Source organism: Homarus americanus, unplaced genomic scaffold, assembly GCF_018991925.1.
Source record: "Homarus americanus isolate GMGI-L3 unplaced genomic scaffold, GMGI_Hamer_2.0 scaffold56241, whole genome shotgun sequence".
NCBI classification, from domain to species: Eukaryota; Metazoa; Arthropoda; class Malacostraca; order Decapoda; family Nephropidae; genus Homarus; species Homarus americanus.
The window spans coordinates 2,533,430-2,557,365 of record NW_024740202.1 but is presented as its reverse complement, the minus strand read 5'-3'; the positions used below and the strand labels follow the sequence as shown (position 1 = coordinate 2,557,365).

Genomic DNA, 23,936 nt, shown 5'->3' with positions numbered 1-23,936 from the left:
AAGCTAAATGCTGCACACCTTTCACTTGTAAGACAATTTGAATTACAATTACATCTTTGTTTAATTACTGTACATTTAAATTAAGTTATACTTACTCCAAGCTGAGAGTGACATGTTTGTAACTAGTTGATTGGTCAGCTTTACAGTATATATATACTCTGATCTGATCAGACACTACAGTACAGTACTGTATATTATTTAGCAGGTGCAGAATAGGTCGATCCTTCACGGTGTAGCGATGGCAAATCAGCATAGACACGTTGGCCAGTTTGTTCAATAATGTAACAACCTCAGATGTTTGGTAAGGAACTGTTAAAGCTTCAGCTGTTGAGTGACACCATAACACTGCCCTCTTAGTGCAGTTTGCTCTGGTCCTCTTCACACATTTTGTCTTTTCTCCCATTGCTCAAGTTTCTTGTTTTAACAGTCTTATAAAACATTTGTAGCCTCATAAACAGTCTTCCCAAGGAAGTGATGGGTGTTGATATACAGTACTGACAGCTCTTTGTGAGAAGTTGTAAATAGGCTTTTATATGCTATGTAGTACAGTACAAGTTTGATTTGTTGGTTAAGTTAAAGAGTAAGGTGGTTTATCTTAAATATATGTATGGTACAGTAAGTATAAGGATACAAAGACTACAACATAAGATTTAACTGCTTATATTTGATTAACCAAATCTGGTACAGTGCTGTAATGTGATTAATAAATACAGTACAAAAAAAGTTCACTAACATACTTAGCTTGTCATGATTATAAATTAAAATTAGACAAGCACTACAGTTTGAGGAGACAATGTATAACTGCTAAAGAGGATATTTGAACCCATCACTTAAAACACTAACATTATATAATTCAATGTTAAATGTATAGACTATTTATGTGGCAATATTTCACCAAAATGCAGTTTTTCTAGCAAAAATTTTACACCCTGTGTAAACTAATACAAAAATCTTAGTTTAAAATCTAAAGACTGAAAAAAGTTATTAATTCAATTTGTTCAAGTCAGGAGTAACCAAACATAAATGTGTGTTTTAGTAATATATGACAACACAAACATGGACCTAAGCAGTCACGTGTCCATCTCTCTCGAGTGTTTGTACCTAATGTGAGGATCTTAATATTTCTTCCATCACAAACACTGTATCATCTGAAGTCCTGAGACGAGTCAATGACATTGTTCTTCAAAATGGGCAGAATCTGTTCAGGTGTATTTAAGCTACTTGTGTCACTTTGGCAGGAATCTTGACTACTACCACCTTCATCACCTTCTGCAGGACCTGTTTCTCTATCTTTACATTCTACGTTATGTGATCCATCAATATCACCATAATTTTGCTCTCCATCATCATCATCATCATCATTATCATCATCATTCATCTCTTCCCCTTGATTACCATATAAAGTGAGTGAATCCATGAACTCTGAGAGTGTATCACCTTGTTTAGCACCACATTTGCGCAACTTTTTATATGTTCGTTTTCCTAGCGGCTTGTTGCAGCGCCCTGAGACGATCATGTGTTCCTTGCTCTGATGAGGTACTGCACCATGCTTGATCTGAAATATATATAAAATACATTATTATTATTATGCATGGCAATATAAACAACTCTTTCACTCCAGTACAGTACAGTATACAGTGCAGCCAGATCTCTTATAACAGACAAGATACATTCCTGAGGAGTGTCTGTTAAGTGAGAATACATTTTATGAGTCTCCACCAAAAGAGGTTTGCCTGTACTCTGTCACTCTACAGCCTCACATTTTATGAAACTTCCATACCCCAAAAGACTTTCTTAACTCTCATTATTCTCTCAAACACAGGAACTTGTATTTCAGTATCAAGTCCATCATCCTCACTAAGTATTTACCGACATTTCAAAATTTCAGATCATGCACATTTCTGTAAAGAGTACATTACAGTACCAAATATACATGAATATATTATAGTATAGTACATTATGAGTCTCACCTGATACTGACAGAGAAGCTGAAGAGGGTAGACAAGAGTATTATAGATAGACCAGTTTTGTTCCAGGGTCGCCAAGGCAATAGCTGCAGACTCAACAGTTGAAAGAGCGTCTTCTGTTGGCTGAGTGCGAATTACATACTCACTTATATATTTTCCTGATAAGCTGACCTGAAATGATAACACACACATTAATACAGCACTGTACTGGCTTCAGACAATTACACTACTATTGAATGATTAGTTTACCATGGTTTTAAGGGAGAGGAATTCTCCAAAATCAACAAGATCAATGAGATTATTATTCTGGAGGCAGCAGCTAGAGGGACTCAGGAATGGATGATTGGTAAAGAAACAATATCCCCAATCAGGTAAAGGATTAGTTTTAGGCCAGGGTTGATTATGTACAGTAAGTCTCATCACCAACACAAGCTGAAAACTTTTGTAATAGACTGCCATGTTTGTAGAATGAAACTTTATAAGTAGGTATTTCTGGTGGTATAAATTTTTTTTCACTTACTTGTCGCAGGTTGTGAAGTTGGCGGCAGTTATGGTACATGGACTTGGCCTGCTGCCACGTCCCATCAATAATTATAATATTATAAGGAGCCTGGCCCTCCCCCACACATGGAAGCTCTTCTAAGCTGATGGCTTTCTCTCCTGGATACATGAGAATTGAGTTCTCACTGTTAAAAATATCCTCTAGTTGTGGAAACCTGAGAAGATAGATTATTATTTTGTACAGTAGTTACAATTTGTTTTAATAGTTAGGTTAGTTTTGTTCTCATATCTGAACATCAATTGAATTTGCACATTGCCAGGGACTGTATTCTTATATAAGTGCTGCATATTTCCCTACAACTCCCTGGTTAAACAACTCGGCAAAAGGTACACAAGCTTAGTGTTTTGATGACAGGAATAACAATAAAATATGGACCACAAGATACTGTACTGTATTTGGTGGATGTGTATGTTTGATTAGAGAATTAAATCAACCAATTAATATTTTAATTAGTGACTCTAATACAGTAATTGGCATAATAAACAACTATTTAGCTCATCTTTACTGGCAAAGCAAATAAGCATCTTTCTTATTCTCAAAATCTCTTTCCTTTGCTTAAAATCACAAATTATGAATGTATCAAAATTTACCTGGCAAATGAAAATCTTTTTCCCTTGATTTCCACATAAGCTCCTTTAGGAAGAGCTGTCTGTAGAATTGGAGCAGTACGGAGGCAACGCTTCTCCTCGTGTGGATGTTGAAGAACCACAACACGACATGATGTGTTCACCCTCTGTCGTCCGAGGCTCCAACACCAGCACACACCCACAGGTCGACTACAATGATAACAGTCATGTCAAGAGAAGCTGTTATAAGATTACCCAAATAATGTATTAATGGAAAAATTTGGTGTAGGAGTAAATACCTGTACAAATATCTATGTGAGATTCACTTATAAATGAATTTGTACAGTACAGTGTTTGTGTGAACCTGTGGATGAAGACAATGAAGAAAGAATATTTTAGTACTCACATAAACAGCTGATAGTGGTGGTCATATCATGGTAGAGGGACCACCAAGGCTTGTCTCTGTGATGAAAATGTTGAAAAAAAAGAGAAAAAAAGTAGCAAATTTGCAAGCACAATATAATTGCATTTTCAACCAATATGCAGCCGAAGGTTTTTGAGTTAAAAAACGAATAGATCTTGTGGCAATTATTGACGAGTGACCCGCCGCCGATTCTTCATAGAAAACGATTATAAAAATGCCGCAATTTCAGTGCTTTATAGTGGACACTGTCATAGTTCGTGCAAATGCGTTAAAAAGTGGTTATGTAAATTAAGCCTAACCTAACCTAACCTCAGTTGATATGAAACACAAGCATTGTTGGAAGACCTTATCAACCAAACCAAACACACCCACCTAACTTTACCTATCTTCCCGGACCACCGGTATATTGAACAGGAACTTACTATGATATTGTGTCATTTTATGTTTATTGTGGACGTGAGAGCAGCTGCCCAGACCATTCAGCTCATAAGCATACACTAGGCATCGGCGTCGATCTGGCCCAACGCAGTGGTGGTAATGGAGGTAATTATATAGGACTAACCCGCGGGCGAAATTGATTGAAAACAATTATAAAAACTCCGGATTTTCATTGTTATATTATAGTGGACACTGTTGTAGTTTGTGGAAATATGTTAAAAAACGGATATTTTTTAAATTAACGCTACTTAACATTTGTGGTTATGAAGAACAGACCTAACCAACCAAACAACCTAACCAACCAACCAAACAAACAAAGTAACCTAACCTAAACTAAACTAAACTAACCTAACCTAACCTAACTTCCCAGGTATATTAAACAGAAAGAACTTACTTTGATATGGTGAAATTTGAGGCATTTTCTGGACGTGAGATGATACGGCCACATCAGCCTATGCAACCCTGGCGGGTTAGTCCTATATATTAACCCTCATAGATGTAAATATAGTTAAAAAATAAAAATGAGTCGGCAGGTCAGTCAATATTAACCCCCCTACTGTATTAAGTACCTATAGTCTACATATGACAGTACTGTACCTGCATCTGTTACAAAGGGGTCGCTTTTCACGTCGTCCTATCTCGATGTGTGTCAGGTCTGCCAGTAGTGCCAGCTCTACCTCCACGTCTTCCATCGATTATTAAGCTTCAACTTTAAGTACTATAACAAGGTTGACCTCCACAATAACTTTAAGTACTATAACAAGGTTGACCTCCACAATAAAACACAAGTCTTGTTATTTTCTCCACAAGTGTAGGCTGGCACACCTCCACCGTCACTACAGCAGGACGTGTGAAGGTCTATGTCCGCTCAGCTGTTTACTGTGACTTTTTCTTGGAAGTCTGAAAATTATATAAACTTAAATTATTTCTTCAATAGAAACCTTCGTTTGTATAATATTGTATTCTGATTGGTCATGAATTGGTCTTCCATTCAGTGATAGACGAAAAGGTTTCTATCTACATTTTTATTGGTTAAGGATACACCAATCATGAAGCTTCCCGCGAAAACTTGCCGCGCACGAACAGCTGAGAGGAACAAGAGTTACTAGTGGAGGTGGAGAGCCCTCGAGTGGGTTTACCTCAGCGATATTATTTTTTCGTCTTTACTTGTGATATACAACCACTTCGAACAATGGATGATGACTGTGAGATTGGTAAGGAATTTATACAACTGTTTTATTATACAAACCGTAGATGTGTATAGTTATCAGACAGAAAATTGAAAGAAAATTTTGAAGCTTGTGTCAACAATGGTTCTGGTAACCTGAGAGACGAGTAAGCTCATATAAAGCTTAACCAATTATTTTGAATTACATGTTTTTGCATTTCAGTATTGAAGGCCACTTACGTATATTCATTAATTAAAAAATAATTTGACGTCTTATAACGAACTTCTTTAAATACTGGGTTGAATGTGTTATGCCAAAGGGTTCTCCAGTATACCGTGTCAAACACCTTTGCTATGGCGGGCCGTATAACTTTAAATATAAAAGTACATTACCGGGCATATTTTTGTCCACACTACAAATGAAAACTGCAGGTTGTGTTACATCAGCTTTATCAGTACTGTACAGTACTTTCATCAATTGCAATAGAAAATGCAATAAAGGACTCAACTTGGTCTTGAGTTGAGTGGTAATGCTGATCCTCTCTGCAACTGTTTTTCTTGAGATTCATTCATGTCTTTATAAAGTCTCCTTCCAAATAAAATTGTTATGACAGCTATTTCATGGTCAATCATGCAACCTGCCTTAGCTGCAGCTTTACTTGATTTTTAAAGACTATATCGTATGTCACAGCCTGGTTAGTGTCATAGTGCCACCAAACATTGTATTCTTTAACTGGTCCGACTAATTACCCAAATGTACCCAAATATAGCCGCAATGAAGTCAAATAATGGTGTACAAGCGTAAATCAGGCTGTGAATCACTTCTTGATTATTATTTGGTGTCATAAAGTAAAAAAAAAAATTGGTAAACTTAATTTAATCTGAGTTGTGTTGTGTTAGGTTAGATTAGGCTAGGTTAGGTACATGCACTTGATCTATTAACTCAGATTAAATTAAGTTTACCAATTTTTTGTGACTTTGACACCAAATACTAGTCGAGAAGTGATTGGCAGTCCGATTTATTCATCTAGGACCATTATTTGACTTCATTGCGACTACATTTGGGTAATTCCTCGCTCCCTCGGTACATGCACGCGATCTATAACTCAGATTAAATTAAGTTTACCAATTTTTTGTGACTTTCTGACACCAAATACTAGTCAAGAAGTGATTGGCAGTCCGATTTATTCATCTAGGACCATTATTTGACTTCATTCCGGCTACATTTGGATACATTTGGGTAATTAGTCGGACCCTGCTTTAGCAGCTAAAGTTGATCGCAGTGCATTTTTTCACTAATGTTTTATCACAATATATATATATATATATATATATATATATATATATATATATATATATATATATATATATATATATATATATATATATATATATATATATATATATATATATATATATATATATATATAGTTTATTCATATATTTTTCCTTTACCTTCATGTGTAACAGTACTGTATGTTTATTAGTGAGCTTAAAATGCTACCCAGCATAGTTTTATTCCATGTATTGTAATAAAGAATATTTTAAGTTTAAGTGTTAACTCGGAGAGTAGTGGCTTACAGTGCTGGTGGAGCAACCATTAGTATGTGGGCTGGATACGTGAGTGGTGGGCCATATGTTTCACATCCCTGCTGTTGAAGTATGGTTCACACCAATTGGTGAATGCGTTCACCCCTGAATGGCACCACCAAGCAACTGCCAGGTACTGTAAACAAAATTGGGATTGCCCCAGCTTATTTCACCTGAAGATTAAACCACCCTAAAACTACTTTGGGAGGATGAGATTAGGTTAGGATATGTTAGGTTAGATTTAGGTTAGGATAGAATAGGTTTAGGTTAGGTTAAGCTAGCCTTAAGGTAGTTAATCTTCAGGTGAAATAAGCTGGGGCGATGATTCTTCAGGTGATCCCAAAATTGTTGACAGGCTAGGAATAGGATTAAAGAGAGGAAGACACATCTTTGTGCATTAACTTTTTTATGGTCTTGTGCACTTTTTTTCCATCTGCGATGGGATACAATTGCTGTATAACTACGTATTAATTGTTCCAACATCACTAAAAAGAACAGAAACCTGTCGTCCTTATGATTACTGAAGGATCCAGAGAGGTGAGACTACACCTACTTTTGTCAGTGTTGACTGTTCATTGGATTTTATGAGCTCTTTCTCTATTTAATGCATTTATTACTGATAACGTTCCACTCCTCAGAATGATAGTTAACGCCAGAGTATCTAAAGGATATATAAAATGAGCAAGGAACTGTTGAATTGCCTAAAATATAAAGCTGGAACTTTTAAGTTTGGGGTCATTTGTCTTAGGACCACCCACAACTTTTTGGACAAAATTTTGTGATTCCTGTATGTGTTTTGAATGGATTTCATATTAATTTCTCTGGTAAATTCATAAAAACCTTACCAATCCATTCCAAATTGTATGGTGAAAGAAAGTGAAAAATGAACTGAGCCAAACCTTATCTTTGTCTTGGCAATTTTGTGTTTTGTAAAAACAAACTGTTAAGATCTGGTAGAGTACAACCATCGAACTTTTATGTTGGTATTTATATAAGAAGATAGAACAGGCAAAAAAAAAAAAAAACATTGTAGTGCATTTTCAAAACTTTAATTTTTCCAGATACAGGTATGATGGGTATCCCTCGCTAAATGAACCTTCACTCTGAGAATATTCGCTTATACAAATATTCTATTCTTAGATTTCTTTCTCACTATGCAAAAGCTATGGTCCCAAACCCATCAGAGGTCACCATTTATATACTCTCTCAAAATTACTCTTTGCATTTGCTCTAAAATTCTTCAGAACGTTATAATTTTATGTAGTATTAGAGTACATGGCATCTTGTCATACTGTATCTCGCTCTAATAACAATACCATGCAGCCATGACCTCAATTCAAGGTGTCACGTGTGCAGCAAAAGGCACCGGCACTTACTACCACTGTTGAGAATGTGACGTTCTTTGCCTCGAGCTTTACCGGTACTTCAAGAAGTACCACACCCAGATACAGCAGTATTGACCACTATTGAATACTGTACATAAAGACATAAAAATATTAGTGACGTAAATCCTACAGGTGGTGGTTATCATTATTTTTTATTATTATTTTTTTTTTTTTTTTAGATTTTGTCTGTTTTGTATTTTTTCATATTTATATTGTACAGTACAGTATATATATTTGCATTATGTTTTGATATACAGATATTTGGTGGTACTATATGCAATTTTATACATGTAACATTTATAAATAAAGTATTGTGAAGCTATATCAGCGAGCCTCTAAGTAAACAAACACTGATAATGGAGACGAGGCAACCAGCTGCTTCACACAACATAAACTTAGTTCTGGGGGGAAAGACCAACTTGAATATAATAAGGTAACGAGTATTTGTTTTTTCAGTTGGCGAGTTGAAGCCCACTGTAATAAGCCCCTTAATGAAGTCACTCAAACAAAGTGAGTATCTGAGATAAAGTTCTACTGTATTTTTCTCGTCTTAAAAGCTTTGGCTATATGCGAGAGATTTTCATTATTTGTAACATGAAAATAGTTTGGCTGTAAATGTACTACTGTGTCTGCATTTGAATATTCCCATCCTCAGGTCGATTACCATTCGCTCCTCTAGACTCCAAAACTCCACAAAAGACGACAATTTCGCCCAATCAGAAGAAACGTAGGTTGTCAGGATCCAGCGTGTCGGCCAGTTCCCGAAAGACTGCTCGTAGTGAGAAGAAGCAAAAAACCACAAAACAGAAGAAAGTAAAAGGAAATGAGACCAAAGAAGACAATCTGAAACAAAATAGGAAGAGGAGCAGAAACACATTAGTGGAGAAAAAGTTGGAGAGTCGGGAGAATGAGGAGAAAGCAAGAGGTCGCAGGTATTTATTCTATTACTGTATATTTATTTGTTTTATTATTTATTTATTTATTGCCCAGTGTGATAACTGTTGAAGGCTAGTAACTACACATTAAGTTTGAATGTTTGATATTTAACTTAAGAGTGTACAGTAATGTTTGATGTTGAACTTAACAGTGTACAGTAATGTTTGATGTTGAACTTAAAAGTGTACAGTAATGTTTGATGTTGAACTTAAAAGTGTACAGTAATGTTTGATGTTGAACTTAACAGTGTACAGTAATGTTTGATGTTGAACTTAAAGTGTACAGTAATGTTTGATGTTGAACTTAACAGTGTACAGTAATGTTTGATGTTGAACTTAAAAGTGTACAGTAATGTTTGATGTTGAACTTAACAGTGTACAGTAATGTTTGATGTTGAACTTAAAAGTGTACAGTAATGTTTGATGTTGAACTTAAAAGTGTACAGTGCAGTAATGTTTATAGTTAGATTATTTACCGTGTTCTTCAGTGTCAACGTGTGTCTCCTCTTCCAGCTGTAAGATGACCTCAGATGATGAAGTGAGCTCCAGTGTTGATGATGACGTGGAAGTTCCCAAGGCCAAGAAGAAACCTGCTGAGGTGGTCCAGAAAAGGCTAGCAACATTCCTGTGCAAGAAACCCACTCAACAAGCGGAGATATCAACATCCACGGAGGACCCCTCTAATGCGGAGACGGGAGGAAGTACAACAGAGGATGTTGATAAGATAAAGAAGACTCGGAGTGAAAAATGTGTTGTGTTGAAGAATGGGAACAACTCGGATGAAAGTGAAGAGATTGAAATAAATGGAAGAAAGGAGGAGTTACACCATTCAAGTAAAGGAGAGGAGAAAAACACCGATGGAGATAAGGCAAATAAAGCAACGGACAAGGAAATACTAACCAGGGAAACGGCAAAAAACGATACGGGCGAAAAGAAAGCCGCAGCAACGGCAAAGAAGAGTCTGGAGACGGGCGACAATGATGTGCAATGCTTGGAGGTCTCCGGCGAACGAGAGAAGACGGAAAGAATCGATACCCGGGCGGAAAAATCTCTGCCGGAGGAGAAAACCGGTAAGACTGGTAAAGGCCGCGTAAATATAAAGAAACTCGATAAAGGTAAAGAGAAAAAACAACTCAAAGGAAACGTAAGAAAGGGGAAACAGAGCCAGACGAGAACCATTATGAAGGTGAAAATGTTTGGAAAGATGACAGAAAGGAGAATGAATAAGAAGGAGAAAGAGGGTGAACTGGAAAATAAAAGACCCCAAGTAAAAAAAGGGGAGAAGGAGGAGGAGAAAGATGGAGTAGAAAAGGAAAAGGAAGGCAATATTATAGTGAAGAATAAGGAAGAGGCAGAGAATGCAACTGAAGGAGAGGAGATAAAGAAGAGGAAAGAAGAAGGGACCAAAGAAGAAAATGAAGTAAAGAATGGACGGGAGAAAGAGCAAGAAAATGAAGCGAAAGGGGAAGAAAAAGAACTAGAGAAACAGGAAGAAAATGAAGAACAAGAGAAACGGGAAGAAAATGATGAGAAAGAGAAAAGGGAAGAAAAAGAACTAGAGAAACAGGAAGAAAATGAAGAACAAGAGAAACGGGAAGAAAATGACGAGAAAGAGAAAGGGGAAGAAAAAGAACTAGAGAAACAGGAAGAAAATGAAGAACAAGAGAAACGGGAAGAAAATGATGAGAAAGAGAAAAGGGAAGAAAAAGAACTAGAGAAACAGGAAGAAAATGAAGAACAAGAGAATGGGACACACTTATGTAAGGGGGAGGTGAGAAACAACATGAATGAAGAATGTGAGATGAAAGAGAAAGAAAATGAGGATATGGAGGTTGTAAAAGTGGATGACAAAGTGGAGGTTAAAGACAATGTGGAGAAGGAAGATGAGAAAGTGGAGGCGGAAGATGAGAAAGTGGAGGAGGAAGAGATGGAAGAGAAAGTAGAGGAGGAAGATGGGAAGGAAGAGAAAGTGGAGGAGGAAGAGAAGGATGAGAAAGTGGAGGAAGATGAGAAGGAAGAGAAAGTAAAGGAAGAAGGTGAGAAGGAAGAGAAAGTGGAGGAGGAAGAGATGGAAGAGAAAGTGGAGGAGGAAGATGAGAAGGAAGAGAAAGTGGAGGAAGATGAGAAGGAAGAGAAGGTGGAGGAAGATGAGAAGGAAGAGAAAGTGGAGGAGGAAGATGAGAGAAGAGAAAGTGGAGAAGAGATGAAGAGAGTGGAGGAAGATGAGAAGGAAGAGAAAGTGGGGAGGAAGATGAGAAGGAAGAGAAAGTGGGGGAGGAAGATGAGAAGGAAGAGAAAGTGGAGGAGGAAATTGGGAAGGAAAAGAAAGTGGAGGAAGATGAGATGGAAGAGAAAGTGGAGGAAGATGAGATGGAAGAGAAAGTGGAGGAAGAGAAAGTGGAGGAGGAAATTGGGAAGGAAAAGAAAGTGGAGGAAGATGAGATGGAAGAGAAAGTGGTAGAAGAAGACATTGGGGAGGAGGAAGATAGGAAGGAAGAGAAAGTGGGGGAGGAAGATGAGAATGAAGAGAAAGTGGGGGAGGAAGATGAGAAGGAAGAGAAAGTGGAAGAAGAAGACATTGGGGAGGAGATGGAAGACAAGGAGGAGGAGGAAGATGAAGACAAGGAGGAGGAGGAAGATGAAGACAAAGTGGAGGAGGAAGAAGGTGAAGAAGATGAGGTGGAGGAGGAGGAGGAAGGTGAAGAAGGCAAGGTGGAAGATGATGAAGAGGAAGACGAAGAGGAGGAAGACAAAGAAAAGGGAACCAGCGAACAGACAGAAAATGGGAAGGAAGACACCGGTGATAAAGATGAACACGGCGAAGAAAAGAAGACAGCGGCCAGAGAAAGGGACGGAACGATAAAAGGCAGGGATAACAAGAAGCAGCCAACCAAGAGAACATTAAAGAACAAGAAAGAGAAATGTGACGCCTCGGGGGGTAAAAAGAGTCTTAAAAACGAGTCAAATTACACGATAATGAGTTTTTTGTCTAAAGTCGCCGCCAAGCCAACGACGGAGATAAACGAAAAGAGTAAATCCGAAAACAACGGGAGAGCCGAAGATGAGGCGAAGGAAGGAGAGGACGAAGAAACTGATGATATAGAAATGGTGGACGAGGATAACGTCTCCGAAGATATGGACGCGAGTAGAAACGACGAGGAGGAGGAGGACATGGAGGACGACGTTCCCGGTACCACTGCAGAGTCGGAGTTTTCGTCTCCGTCTTCAAAGCCTGTTGTCTCGGGACTCAAAGTTGTGTCTGCCGTTAAGCCGAAGAAGTTGACTCCTAAGCAGTTGGAAAAGGAGGTGGAAAGGCTGCTGAAGAAGGAGGAGAGGGAGAAGAAGAGATTAGAGAGAGAGAAAAAGAAACAGGAAGAATTAGCTGAGAAGGAAAGAGTAAGGAAAGAAAAGGAGGAAGAAAGACTGAAGCAAAAAGAAGAAAGGGAGAAGTTAAAGGAGTAAGTGTGTGTGGGTGATATGTGAGTGTGTTTGTGTGTGGGTGTTATGTGAGTGTGTGGGTGTTGTGTGAGTGTGTGTTTGTGTGTGGGTGATATGTGAGTGTGTTTGTGTGTAGGTGATATGTGAGTGTGTAGGTGATATGTGAGTGTCTTTAGATAATATAGAGTGTGTTTAATAAGTGTGTGTGGATGTAGGTGATATGTGAGTGTCTTTAAATAATATATGTGTGTGTGTGTGTAGGGCAGTCACAAAAACCAATGCTACAGTAAACACCTCGTAATGACAGGTACAGTACAGCTTTCTTGTCCTAGGAGGTAGAGTGAAAACATTATAACAGAGTAAGTTAAGAGATTCCTTGATAAATCTGAGATAGAAATTTACACTGAACCACCAATACTCTGGTTGTAGTCCCTGGGGCAGTAAGTCACCTGTCCTTCAGTAAGTAGATAGGGGAGCTCACATTATGTATATCTTAATCATACTCAGGTTATCGAGATCTTTGGGACACTACGGTAGTTACTGTACTGGGGTCACACGCTGTTTATATATGCAGGATGGGGGTATAATTGCTTTAAAAATTTATTACAGTACTTACACATATTATTGTATTACTTATTTTATTAGTTATATATATATATATATATTTTTTTATATACCAGTGCTAAGCGACAGAAAAGGGAAGAAGAATTACAACGCAAGGAAGAAGAGAAGAGACAGAAGGAAGAGGAGAAAAAGCAAAAAGATAAAGCTAAACAGGTGAAGGAAAAGGAAAACGACAAATTAAAGAACAGATTTGCCAGTTTCTTCGTTGCCAAGAAGCGGGATATTGGTGAAATGGAGGAGGAGAGTGATAACGGCCTCTTCATGCAATTTCGGGTAAGGGTTGATTGATTTTTCCTAATGTTACCTTGCATAATTAAAAACAAGTAGTGTGTGTTAGCTTAAAGGACTTGGAAGTGGATTTACAGTGTGTTAGTTTAAGGCAACGTGAAGTAAATAAGACAATGTACAGTAACAAGTTTAATCAGTATAGGATTGACTGTATATAAACATATCTCCCAAGAGTAGTACTGTTCATTTATAGTTCAGATCTACCTAAGTTGATTGCTGTACACTTAAGGGGAGACGTTTTCTATATACAGGTGAAAGAAGACATGAGGTTAGCTCCAATTAAGAGGTCACATCTCTCTGAAGATCAACAAATGGAGTTAGATTCGGTTATATCCAGCGAACCGTCGAGTATACGCGAGACGTACCTAAACATCCTGAAAACCGGAAGTTACGTCATGCAGCGGTGTGAGCAGACGTGGCCCCCTGAGGACAAGAAAGATGAGGTCGATGATGATATTGAAGTAATTGGTAAGTACAGTACCTTGAAGATTAGGTTAGTTACTGTATTAATCCTGTGTGTATAGGTGCCAGAGAGGGGTGTCTCTCTGTGCTGAATAGAGTCGTCTGGTGTTAAAGCCAAAAGAATTATTAGAAGTGACGTCCTGTAGTGAAGGGCCTAGGAGGGGTCTCATGTGGTGTAAATTGCCTTTAGGAAATTTAATCTGTGTGGTGTATGGAAGAGGTTGGTAGATGTAGTATGTGCTTGAATATATAATTTTTATGTAGCATGTATGGAAAGATTTTAGACGTAGTGCATGTGTGAGTGTTTGTATGTAACATGTGGAAAGTTGTGAAGTTGGCTGATGTGCATGTGTGAATGGATAAGATGTAGTGTATGTGTGAGAGTTAGTGCTTCATATAGAGTACAGGTGAGTTATGATGGTATAGATTAGAAGTTGTCATGGTGTTTGTGTATGAATGATCTTGTTTTCTTATTTGATGTTAAGTTTATAAATTAAACAACATTGTAAAGGGGAGGATGTTGAAAGTTGAGAAAATTAAGAAGAAAAAAATAGCACATGTGTAGTTCTAGTTTGTTCAATACAATATATTCAAGTAAAATATCTTCCTAATTGTTAGTGAAGAGATTTCACATGAGCAGCTAAACTTATTCAACAGCAGTGTAACACTTCAGAGTTAAAATGTAAATTGTGTTTGAAATTTGACGTGAAATTTAAAAAAAAGTATTGCTCTGCTGAGTTGTTTGGTCCAAGACAACTTCACATAATGACTCAGTTCTCCCTCAGCAGGTGTTGTATGTTCTTATGGGTACTAACACCTCTTATATTCAGTAGTTATGTGAATTATTAAACAATCTTATATCTTTCAGAGTATGATGATGATGAAGGTCTTGATAATATGGATGGAATGATTGAAGATGTTGTTGCTGGGAAGACAGAAGGCAAACATGTAAAGGCCAAGCTCTTATCCTTTTGTGAAAACCGTAGACCTGCGTACTGGGGCACGTGGAGTAAGAAGAGCTCAACTGTGTCTGCTCGACGGCCTCTTGCTAAAGATGTAAGACCTTCAACTACCTTGTTATTCAGTCTTTTTATTATTTATTTATTTATTTACTTACTTAAATATTCCTATATCAGTACCACTTCTGAAACTAGCTTTAACGTGTTTATGAAAATATTTTCCCCCTTTTCATAGCTTTTCCATGGTTTGTTTTTCCCCTATAAGTCACTCTGTCTCTCTCTCGTTGAATAGATTGATATACTGTGCATTAGCCAAAGGATCCCCCAACATTCACACAAGTACCCATCATGCTGTATAGTGTATAATATCAATGGTTTCTGTGACACATTATATTTGGTATTTAGTCTTATCTTTATGAACACTCGTACTGTTTGTCCCCAGCAAATTTTTGACTACGAGTATGACAGTGATGATGACTGGGAAGAGGAGGAGGCAGGAGAAAGCCTTAGTGATTCCGAAGGTGAGGAGAAGGAAGGTGAGGAGAAAGAAGAGGAGGGAGACGGAGACCAGTATGAGGTGGATAATGACTTCTTCGTCCCCCATGGCTACCTCTCGGATGACGAAGGCAGATCAGATGAGGAAGGTGCCCAGGAAGAGAGTGTGGTCGAGGTATGGTAATTCAAGTGTTTCTGATTCATTAATTCTTGAGGCCTATAACTGAAGTGTATTTTTGTGACGTTCTTATTTGGTATTTGTTGAAGGTTTTGATAAATTAGGTGATGAGTTAGAATAGTCTTTTGAGGTCCAAATAGATTCTTGTAGTACTGTTACATTCACTGTATGTTTTCTACACAAGGAATTGAATGGTGCATACATAATCGGACTAGGAATATAAAATAAAATAAATTTGCTCTGATCATAATCACTTGCAAACAGATGGACAAAAACCAGGGAAAATATGACCTGTGGAGCCTCAAAAGTAACAATGAGAGACTGGTGTACTATCGCAGCCAATTAATCATGCACTGTGCTACACTGGTGCTAGTGGCCTGATGTATTTAGGGTGAAATACTTCCTCTGAGATAGTATTTTGTTTTTACACACATATTTCATTATTATTAAGAGTTCCAATTTTGTCTAGGATGATGGTACCAAGAACAAAGAGAAACTCAAGCAAAAACAAGCAGAGTTTGAGGAAGAGATGAAGAAGAAGACCAGACATCTCAAGCCACGCGTCTTAGGGTGTTTATGGATGGCCGATAAAAACAACAATCGAGGTATTAACTCTGCGGTCACATTTATAAAAGCTATCATCCTGCTCGTGAGGGACTGGTGTGCATTTTATTTTGAAAGGTTTGACTTGTAGATAATGTGAGGTATACATTATCTCAAGTATTCATATCTGGAAATATTGTTGGTCATGATAAAGGCTCCATCAGAAAATGGAAATTAATGTTTAAAATGCAGAAGTACTGTAGCTAGTTATGAGAAACTTCTGGTCATATTTGTATATATTATTTTTTGCAGCATTTATAGTTAGCATCTTGCATAAATGTGGTATCAGACCTGTATTTTTTATTTATGGTTTGTTTCCAGCTCATAGTTTGTATTCTTTCAGCTTATGATCAGCTTATGAAACTCTTGAGTCCCCATAAAGTAGTCAATCTGTGCTCTCGGCTACCAATTGACATACGTCGTAGGGGATCACTGCCTGCAGTTGTCAAGGATCAGAACCCAGAGGATGAGCCGTTCCAAGATGACAAGACTGGTGGAAAACCCAAATATTTCAAGACTTTCCCAGAGGAAGGTGAGGAATGAGTCGTCTTAGATGATGTTTTCAGGAAGAGCCACATTGAAATTTTACCTCCTAAATCAAACCACATGACTTGCCTTATGTAGTTTTCACTATCATCCTCCAGTTATCCTTTAATGATTAATATTTCATTTACAGCTATTCCACATCTAATCCGGTTACTTCACGGGAATCGTAACGGGAAAATTTTCCTGTCTCGGGAGTTTTCTGACTACTGGAGAAAGAAAGATTTAGAAGATGATAATGATGAAACCACCACTACCATGATGCCCAGTGGTGGGTTAATTACTTATATGTTATAATTTTTATTTATTTTTTAATTGATTTGTATGACTTACGGACTTTTCAGTACAGTGTCTATTTATATCTTGTTCTTTGGGATATATACTGTATACCTGGGATAGTCCACCTGGGAGATCCTTCAAAGTTCACAATCTATAATACAATATTGGATCCCTACTGTCACTTATACTATTGCTAATTTTATATTTAATTAAGTCACCCTGGAGGTCTTGTTATTTTCCATTTTTATCTTGTGTTTCGTGTTAAGATGTGTATCATGCAAATTTCATCTGTCATAATTTTACAGGTGGTTATTTCATTGCAAAGAAAAAGGTAGAGTCTAAAATCAAGGAGCTGGGTCGCTGGAGGAAGTGTATTGATGAAGGGCCATTGCACAAGGTTATGATGTGGTAAGTAAATCAATCTTTTTTTTTTTCCACTTGGTGTAGGTAAAAAAAAAATTATTTGTTATAACTACTGTGAGAGACCGAGATTTGCTTTGCCTCTGTGTTTCCCTTCCAGAGTTGAGTCTTAGGCTTCCATCAGGTTCACCATTGTTTCTTTTTAGTACCCAGCACACATGACAGTCACCGTGTGAATTAAAGACCTTTAAGTATTGTAGAATTTTGAGAAGTGACAGGTGGCAGTGAACATCCAGGAAACAATGGTGAGCTGTACTGTACTTTAATGGTAAAGAATAGAGAATAGACTGGTGTGTGGGGGAAGTTATAATGGTTATGTCTGAATGGATGACTATGTAAAGAGCGTCTATATTTGCTCATGGTTCAGACCACTGTACAAAATAGCTGGAGGGGGTCTGGAAGGCTGAAATAAAAGGTGATTTGGTAATTTTTATATATGAGAAAAAGAAAAACCCATCCATTCCTTGATTGGTAAACGATATATACATGAGAGATAGGTAAGTGGGTTGACTAAGAAGCTTAGATGTGGGGAGGTTAGTAAATATGAATGAGATGAAAGACAGAAAACATGAAGATAAACAGTTAAATAAACCCATTGTACTAAAAAATAATAATAAATGATAATGTGCATGAAACTGTCAGAATTGGTTGAAAATGAAAATAGGGCTTTGAATAAACGTGACAATATAGAATTGTAAATTCTGACTAGACATTTGCTAGGGGAATTAAAAAATGAAAAAGAAATCTGCCATACATGAAGGTCTTGCCATAAAAACCAAGGAAGTTAAAAATTGAAGGATGAAAATACTGTACAAAATTGGACAACAAACTGAATACTGCAATGTAAATTTTGAAGTAATTGTGGTAGAGATACAAGGGCTACAGGGACATGAGGAAAGCTGTCCTAATAGGCCATTAAATAGGTGTATGGGCACATAAGGTTTGTATATGGAAGGAGGATGAAGGGGAAAGGTTAAGTTTGCTTTCAGATAGTAAATCACAGATCAAAAAGGAAAATAGCATTAATATGTAATTGATGTGTGACTCATAAGCATTTTTTTTTTTTTTTTTCCCATATATTATTCAAGAAAACTTTTGATTTTAACTGTCTTTTTCCCAGGTATGTTCCCAAAGTTGTGCGAGAACAATATGGACTTGGGGATCTATCCTTGCCTAACACGTGGAACTACATCAATAAGCCAAAAGAACGGAGAGAAGTTAATCATGAAGATCTGGAGAGTGTTGAAGAAGGGACCAAAACTGGGAAACTGACCCCTATAACAGCATTTGCTAAGAAACTACCCCAGACTCCTGTATCCACTCTCAACTCCCCTGCTGCCGCCTCCACTAGTGCCACTCCACAAACTTCGAAAGCAGACAAAGGTTCTCCTAACAGTGGCCTAGCTGTTGCTTCTTCTCCGGTTACAACAGTTAACTCTCCTTCTTGTACCTCGCCATCAGCTCTCATCAAAAATCCAACAGGGAAGCCCACACCCACAATTAAGAAGAGAGGGTATATCTTTTCAAGCCCCCGGGGGCAGGAGGTCACTGCCCAACAAGCTTCCTTTGCTTCTTTCTTCAAAAAACCAGAAGAGAAATTTTCAACTGAACCTTCAGCTGATTCTAAAAAGGAAGAAAGGTCCAAAGATGGGCAGGAAAACGAGTTTGTTTGTATAACTTTAGAATGAAATTGGTTGATAACAATTCATGTATCCTTAAATTAAGTGTAGCTATTGAAATGGAGAATTTGCCTTAAATACAGTACATAGAGTCCCTGCTTATCGTCAAACAGGTACTCTTTTATGTGTTCCTGAAAAGTGCAGCTTTATATGAAACACTAAACAAATAAGTATTTCACATAATAGATCGTGAAAATAGTCTTTGTACACAAAAGGTTTTAAATTAGCTCATGCAATGAGGTGATGTTCCACTTACTGTACTTGACTGCCTTCAGTGAATGATCTATCGCAACACCTAGATCTTTCTCCTTGTCAACAGTATCGAGGAAGGTGTTATTAACAGAATAGTTGTGATTTCAGTTGTTGTATCCTGTGTGTAGGGTCTTGCATTTCATAATGTTAAAGAGCATTTGCCAGTCTCGAGACCAATAGAACACCTCATTCAGATCTTTCTGCATTGTTGCGATATTGTTTTGACCTGCTACTTTCACAAATATCTTTTTGTCGTCTGCAAACTTGACTATATGGCTCGATATATTTTCATCTATTTCAATTATGTAGATCACAAACAAGGTGGTCCAAGGATAGAGCCTTGTGGTACTCCACTGAGAACTGTTTCCCCTTTAGAACGTACTCCATTTATTACTGCTCTTTGTTGCTAGTCTGAGCCATATGTTAATCCACATCAACATCTTCCTGTGATGGTACGTGCCTGGATCTTAGAGGCACTTTGTTAAATGCCTTAGAGAAATCCATGTACTACACATCCACTGGTGAGTCTCAGTCCACATAGTTTCTTACCATTTCATGGAATGTGAGTAAGTGCAGTAGACAGTATTTTCTTTACATGAAACTATTGTGAAGTGTTGATAGACTGTGTTTGATCATGTCCACCATAGGTTCATCAGTCATCAAGACTAAATCTAGAATGTTGTCTCCCCTCTTGATTTTTTACACGTTGTGGGAGGAAGGAGTCTTTAATGAGATCAAGGAATTCTCCCTTGGCTTGTGTGGTAAGATTCACCCAATGTATTGTCTCATGATTAAAGTCTCTCATGATGAAGGTTTGTGCTCTAGATGCTGACTGGAGGTCTGCTACTTCCTCTCCTGAAGTCGAGTCAACCCTATACACAAACCTACTGTTAGTTTCAATGTGTTTTGAGCTATCAAATCAAATCACACCAAATTGGTTTGGATGATCTCATTTTATTTAGCTCATCATTAAAGGTTGCTATCAGGTGCTACTACATCAGGGCAGTCAGGAGACGAACTTATTTTGAGTTCACAAAGCTTGTTCATGGAAAAATAGGATTTATGCACTGTTCACTTACTGTTAATGTTCCATGATACAACTATCACCCAGTGTTATTTTAATACACTAAAAAGTCATGTCTTGATGCCACTGCGGTGACCTGTGATGCACTAGTTACCAGGTCACTAATTTTCTCTCATTCAGTTTCTTTTAAATACTACTGTGAGATGGTCTTGGTATTTCTTCACTATACAGTACTATACTGTTTTACCCGGTGTTTCTCTGGTGGATATCTTATGGTCACCACTATTGGATATCTCGTGAATTGCTCTATTTTCCACTCCTATTTCTCTTGACTGGTTACTTGAGGCAACTGTTTCTTAAGCCTAAGGCATTTCACTCAAACTAATGAAATTTATATTTTCCCTCAATTTCTGATGTCACTCCTCGGCACTGATAAGAGTAGCCTCTTTGCCAAGGTAACCTTGGTGATATTATGAGTTCATGGTCTGAGTCTTAAAGTTGCGCATGAAAAATGTTTCAAATGACTTTTTCTTTTTTTCTTTTTCTTTTTTTACAGAGCACAGCATGGCACACTTACTTTCCGTTGATGAGTTATATTTATATAGTAAAGTGTAGTAAAATTATGCACTTACCTTTTCATTGTGGGGGGTGTTCATACCGGTATATCTCCAACACTGCGGCACATCCTGCTGCTGGTGAGAAACCTCATTGTGATCTACTCCTGCACAGTAATTGTATCTAAAAAAATTAAAAAGTAATTTATATTTTTTATTCTAATTTAATAGATGACTTTCTTAAATGATACCATATTTGTAATAATGTACAGGTTAAGTTTTAAGTTTGGCATGTGTGTAAAAAAAATTGTTGGTATTCAAGAGTTTGTGCTCATTGTGAACGACAAAAATTTGGTATGAAATTAATTATGTCAAAATAATTATGTTCTCGAGTATGCGTCACATTCGTGCCGGTTGTTGAAATTTATAATTGAGTGGATTACTTTTACCACCTTTGCATCAATTTGTGATTGCAATGAGATTCTTTGCAGCAGTTTTCAGGCAAGCAAATGTTTGTGTTGGAAGCATAAAAGTATCATAGGTAATACCCATTTAGTAATGTTAACTTTCATAGATCAGAAACAGTAGATCCTGCAGCTGTGAAGAATAAGAGCATCACTCTTCCATCACATCAGTACAGTATTTCCATCCCTTGTTAATGATAACAAGGGATCAGTGGTGAAGAATAATAGATTCAATGTTAAGAGACAATGTACCTCTTTCTTAATCTAAGTTCTTTAATGTTCTTATTATGCCTACCACATTCAAGCACACCTGCAATTTATTGCAAAAATAATATTGTCCACTGTTAACGGAATGGAAAAATAATGAAACTGCCCATCTCCCACCATCTTGGTGAATGCTCCACACAAAATGAGTTCTTTCCAGTGATAACTGTTGTAACCTAAACATATGTTTTCAATGGTGAATGATAGTGCTGCATGTACTGTACATAAGTATCAATGATAACGAAGAGGAAGAGAGCCACAAAAACTAATTTTTACTGTACCTGCAAATTTATTGGTGCAGAGAGCTCAGCTTTTATGTTGCCTCCTTTCCTTTGTGTACTTGTAATACAATATCTGGCCAGGGGAGTTAACAAATGTATCATTTGTGTTTATATTTTTAGTTTCACAAATATAATTTTTAATTGTGATTTACAAAACTTTTTCTAAATTTCAATAAATTTTGTTCCTGAATCTACAGACAATTTAGGGTTGGCACCTGGCAACACTGCTTCATTTATTCTGCATCAGTATCCTAAATCTTGTTAAAATTACTCATAAAGCTATACAGTATGCTGGTACAGTACCTGAAAATTTGTTACACCAGTGGTGTTTAATCTGGTGGGCATTTCCATCTTTCCAGGAAGTGCAAGTGATTAAACATATTTCTAACTCAATACTTTATATTTTCCCACTAAAGTAAATTGTAATTAAAAAATTGTCATGGCCAGTATAGGGTTGGGAAAACTTGCCATTCATTAATCTCAGTCATAACTTCATGTAGTATTGCCCAAAATTTAATTATATTTAAGGGGTACCCAAGAGGATAATATGACCTCAGCTACCCAGAGAGATTAGAGCGCCTCCAATTACCTAGCTTATACTACAGGCGGGCGAGGGTTGACTTAATTGAGGTGTATAAACACCGCAATGGTCACTACTCGGTCGAGTGTTTTTACCTGGAGCTGGCGGCACTCGCCCCACAAGGGGTCACGGCTCAGGGTTGAAGAAGCCGCAAGTCCAGAAAACTATTAGGGCAAAATTTTCGGAGTGAGAGTTGTGAACTCTTGGAACGATCTACCAGTGTTTTATCCTCTTCACCACTGATCGGCTCATTAGCTGCTTAGGTGATCGATCACGTCTGTTACACACTTGGCAAGTACTGTGCATTCACTGGCTCCTGATGTATCTGAACCTGCTCCAGTGTTTGTCAAGTCTGGTCTTGAAAGAGCTCACACTCGGTGCCGTCACAACACACACTGGCAGATTGTTCCAAAAGTTCACAACTCTCACTCCGAAAAAGTTACCTTCCCTCAGTTTTCTTGGCTTGCGGCTTCAACCTTGAGCTGTGACCCCTTGTGGGGCGAGTGTCCGTCAGCTCCACGTAAAAACACTCGACCGAGTAGTGCCCTTTACGTGTTTATACCCCTCGATTAGGTTAACCCTCGCCCGTCTGTAGTATAAGCTCGGCAAGTTCAGGCACTCCAATCTCTCAGGGTAGCTGAGGTGCCGCAGTACAGGCATCAGTCTGGTAGGGGTCTGACTAATTACCTAAATGTAGCCGCAATGAAGTCAAATAATGGTCCTACATGAATAAATCGGACTGCCAATCACTTCTCGACTAGTATTTGGTGTCACAAAGTAAAAAAAAAATGGGAAAACGTAATTTAATCTGAGTTAATACATCGAGTGCATGTACCTAACACAACTCGGATTAAATTAAGTTTACCAATTTTTTGTTACTTTATGATCCCAAATAATAATCGAGAAGTGATTCACAGCCCGATTTACGCTTGTAGGACCATCATTTGACTTCAGTGCGACTACATTTGGGTAATTACTCGCTCTGTCGGTACATGCACGCGATCTATTAACTCACATTAAAGTAAGTTTTCCATTTTTTTTTTTTTTTTACTTTGTGACACCAAATACTAGTCGATAAGTGATTGGCAGTCCGATTTATTCATGTAGGACCATTTGGGTAATTAGTCGGACCGGTCTGGTAGCCCTGTAGGGTTTCGTGATGTTATGTTGTCTAGCACTCAGGATGGATGGATGGAAACTCTAGGTGGTGGTTTTCTTATATGCCGTGTGGTGAGAAGCTTGCCCAAGAGACACGTTCAGTGAGTAGCGTGCTTGAGGAGGTATCTGTGCAGGAGCTTCGTTAGAGGAGATGTTGCGTGTTCAGGAACGTAGGGTAGAATGAATCTCAATTTAGTTCAAGTTTAAAAGCTCCAAAGTTGTTGGAAGCAAAAGTCAGCGGGGAAGATGACAGAGGAAGGAGCAGGAGGTTAGGAAGGGAATTGTAGTGGGAGAGATAGAACCGTGGCTTTACACGACTGCGTTTATTTGGTTAGCGCATAGTGCATGTATTTGGT

General features: G+C 37.8%; 3 protein-coding genes across 3 annotated transcripts; 2 read left to right on the top strand and 1 right to left on the bottom strand.

The window, feature by feature from the left end:
- Positions 1-644: 644 nt before the first annotated feature.
- LOC121875328 (tRNA-uridine aminocarboxypropyltransferase 2-like) lies at positions 645-4,691 on the bottom strand. The gene is made up of 5 exons (XM_042379834.1): positions 4,555-4,691; positions 3,120-3,305; positions 2,488-2,683; positions 1,971-2,138; positions 645-1,555 (listed from the first exon to the last, which is right to left on the bottom strand). Exons 1-5 carry the CDS (start codon positions 4,647-4,649, stop codon positions 1,145-1,147), a joined length of 1,056 nt encoding a protein of 351 aa, XP_042235768.1. The 5' UTR covers positions 4,650-4,691; the 3' UTR covers positions 645-1,144.
- A 458-nt stretch (positions 4,692-5,149) lies between these two features.
- LOC121875241 (myb-like protein X) lies at positions 5,150-12,936 on the top strand. Its single transcript, XM_042379701.1, has 7 exons — positions 5,150-5,171; positions 8,756-9,032; positions 9,549-10,302; positions 10,801-10,947; positions 11,565-11,609; positions 11,661-12,484; positions 12,903-12,936. The coding sequence occupies exons 1-7, from the start codon at positions 5,150-5,152 to the stop codon at positions 12,934-12,936; spliced, it is 2,103 nt and encodes a 700-aa protein (XP_042235635.1).
- LOC121875324 (chromatin assembly factor 1 subunit A-B-like) lies at positions 12,625-22,235 on the top strand. Its single transcript, XM_042379826.1, has 9 exons — positions 12,625-13,370; positions 13,637-13,853; positions 14,716-14,903; positions 15,249-15,476; positions 15,949-16,084; positions 16,426-16,614; positions 16,759-16,896; positions 17,210-17,312; positions 18,445-22,235. Exons 1-9 carry the CDS (start codon positions 13,329-13,331, stop codon positions 19,010-19,012), a joined length of 1,809 nt encoding a protein of 602 aa, XP_042235760.1. The 5' UTR covers positions 12,625-13,328; the 3' UTR covers positions 19,013-22,235.
- The last annotated feature ends 1,701 nt before the right edge of the window (positions 22,236-23,936 follow it).

Excerpts from the sequence above, each read along its gene's own strand:
- LOC121875328 (XM_042379834.1), bottom strand. The coding sequence starts at position 4,649 with ATGGAAGACGTGGAGGTAGAGCTGGCACTACTGGCAGACCTGACACAC. Across the intron at positions 3,306-4,554 it reads CCCCTTTGTAACAGATGCAG|TCGACCTGTGGGTGTGTGCT; the intron begins GTACAGTACTGT and ends TTATCATTGTAG. Across the intron at positions 2,684-3,119 it reads AAAAGATTTTCATTTGCCAG|GTTTCCACAACTAGAGGATA; the intron begins GTAAATTTTGAT and ends CTATCTTCTCAG.
- LOC121875241 (XM_042379701.1), top strand. The coding sequence starts at position 5,150 with ATGGATGATGACTGTGAGATTG. Across the intron at positions 9,033-9,548 it reads GAGAAAGCAAGAGGTCGCAG|CTGTAAGATGACCTCAGATG; the intron begins GTATTTATTCTA and ends CTCCTCTTCCAG. Across the intron at positions 10,303-10,800 it reads TGGAAAATAAAAGACCCCAA|GGGGAGGTGAGAAACAACAT; the intron begins GTAAAAAAAGGG and ends CACTTATGTAAG.
- LOC121875324 (XM_042379826.1), top strand. The coding sequence starts at position 13,329 with ATGGAGGAGGAGAGTGATAACGGCCTCTTCATGCAATTTCGG. Across the intron at positions 13,854-14,715 it reads TGATGATATTGAAGTAATTG|AGTATGATGATGATGAAGGT; the intron begins GTAAGTACAGTA and ends TATATCTTTCAG. Across the intron at positions 16,085-16,425 it reads CGATAAAAACAACAATCGAG|CTTATGATCAGCTTATGAAA; the intron begins GTATTAACTCTG and ends GTATTCTTTCAG.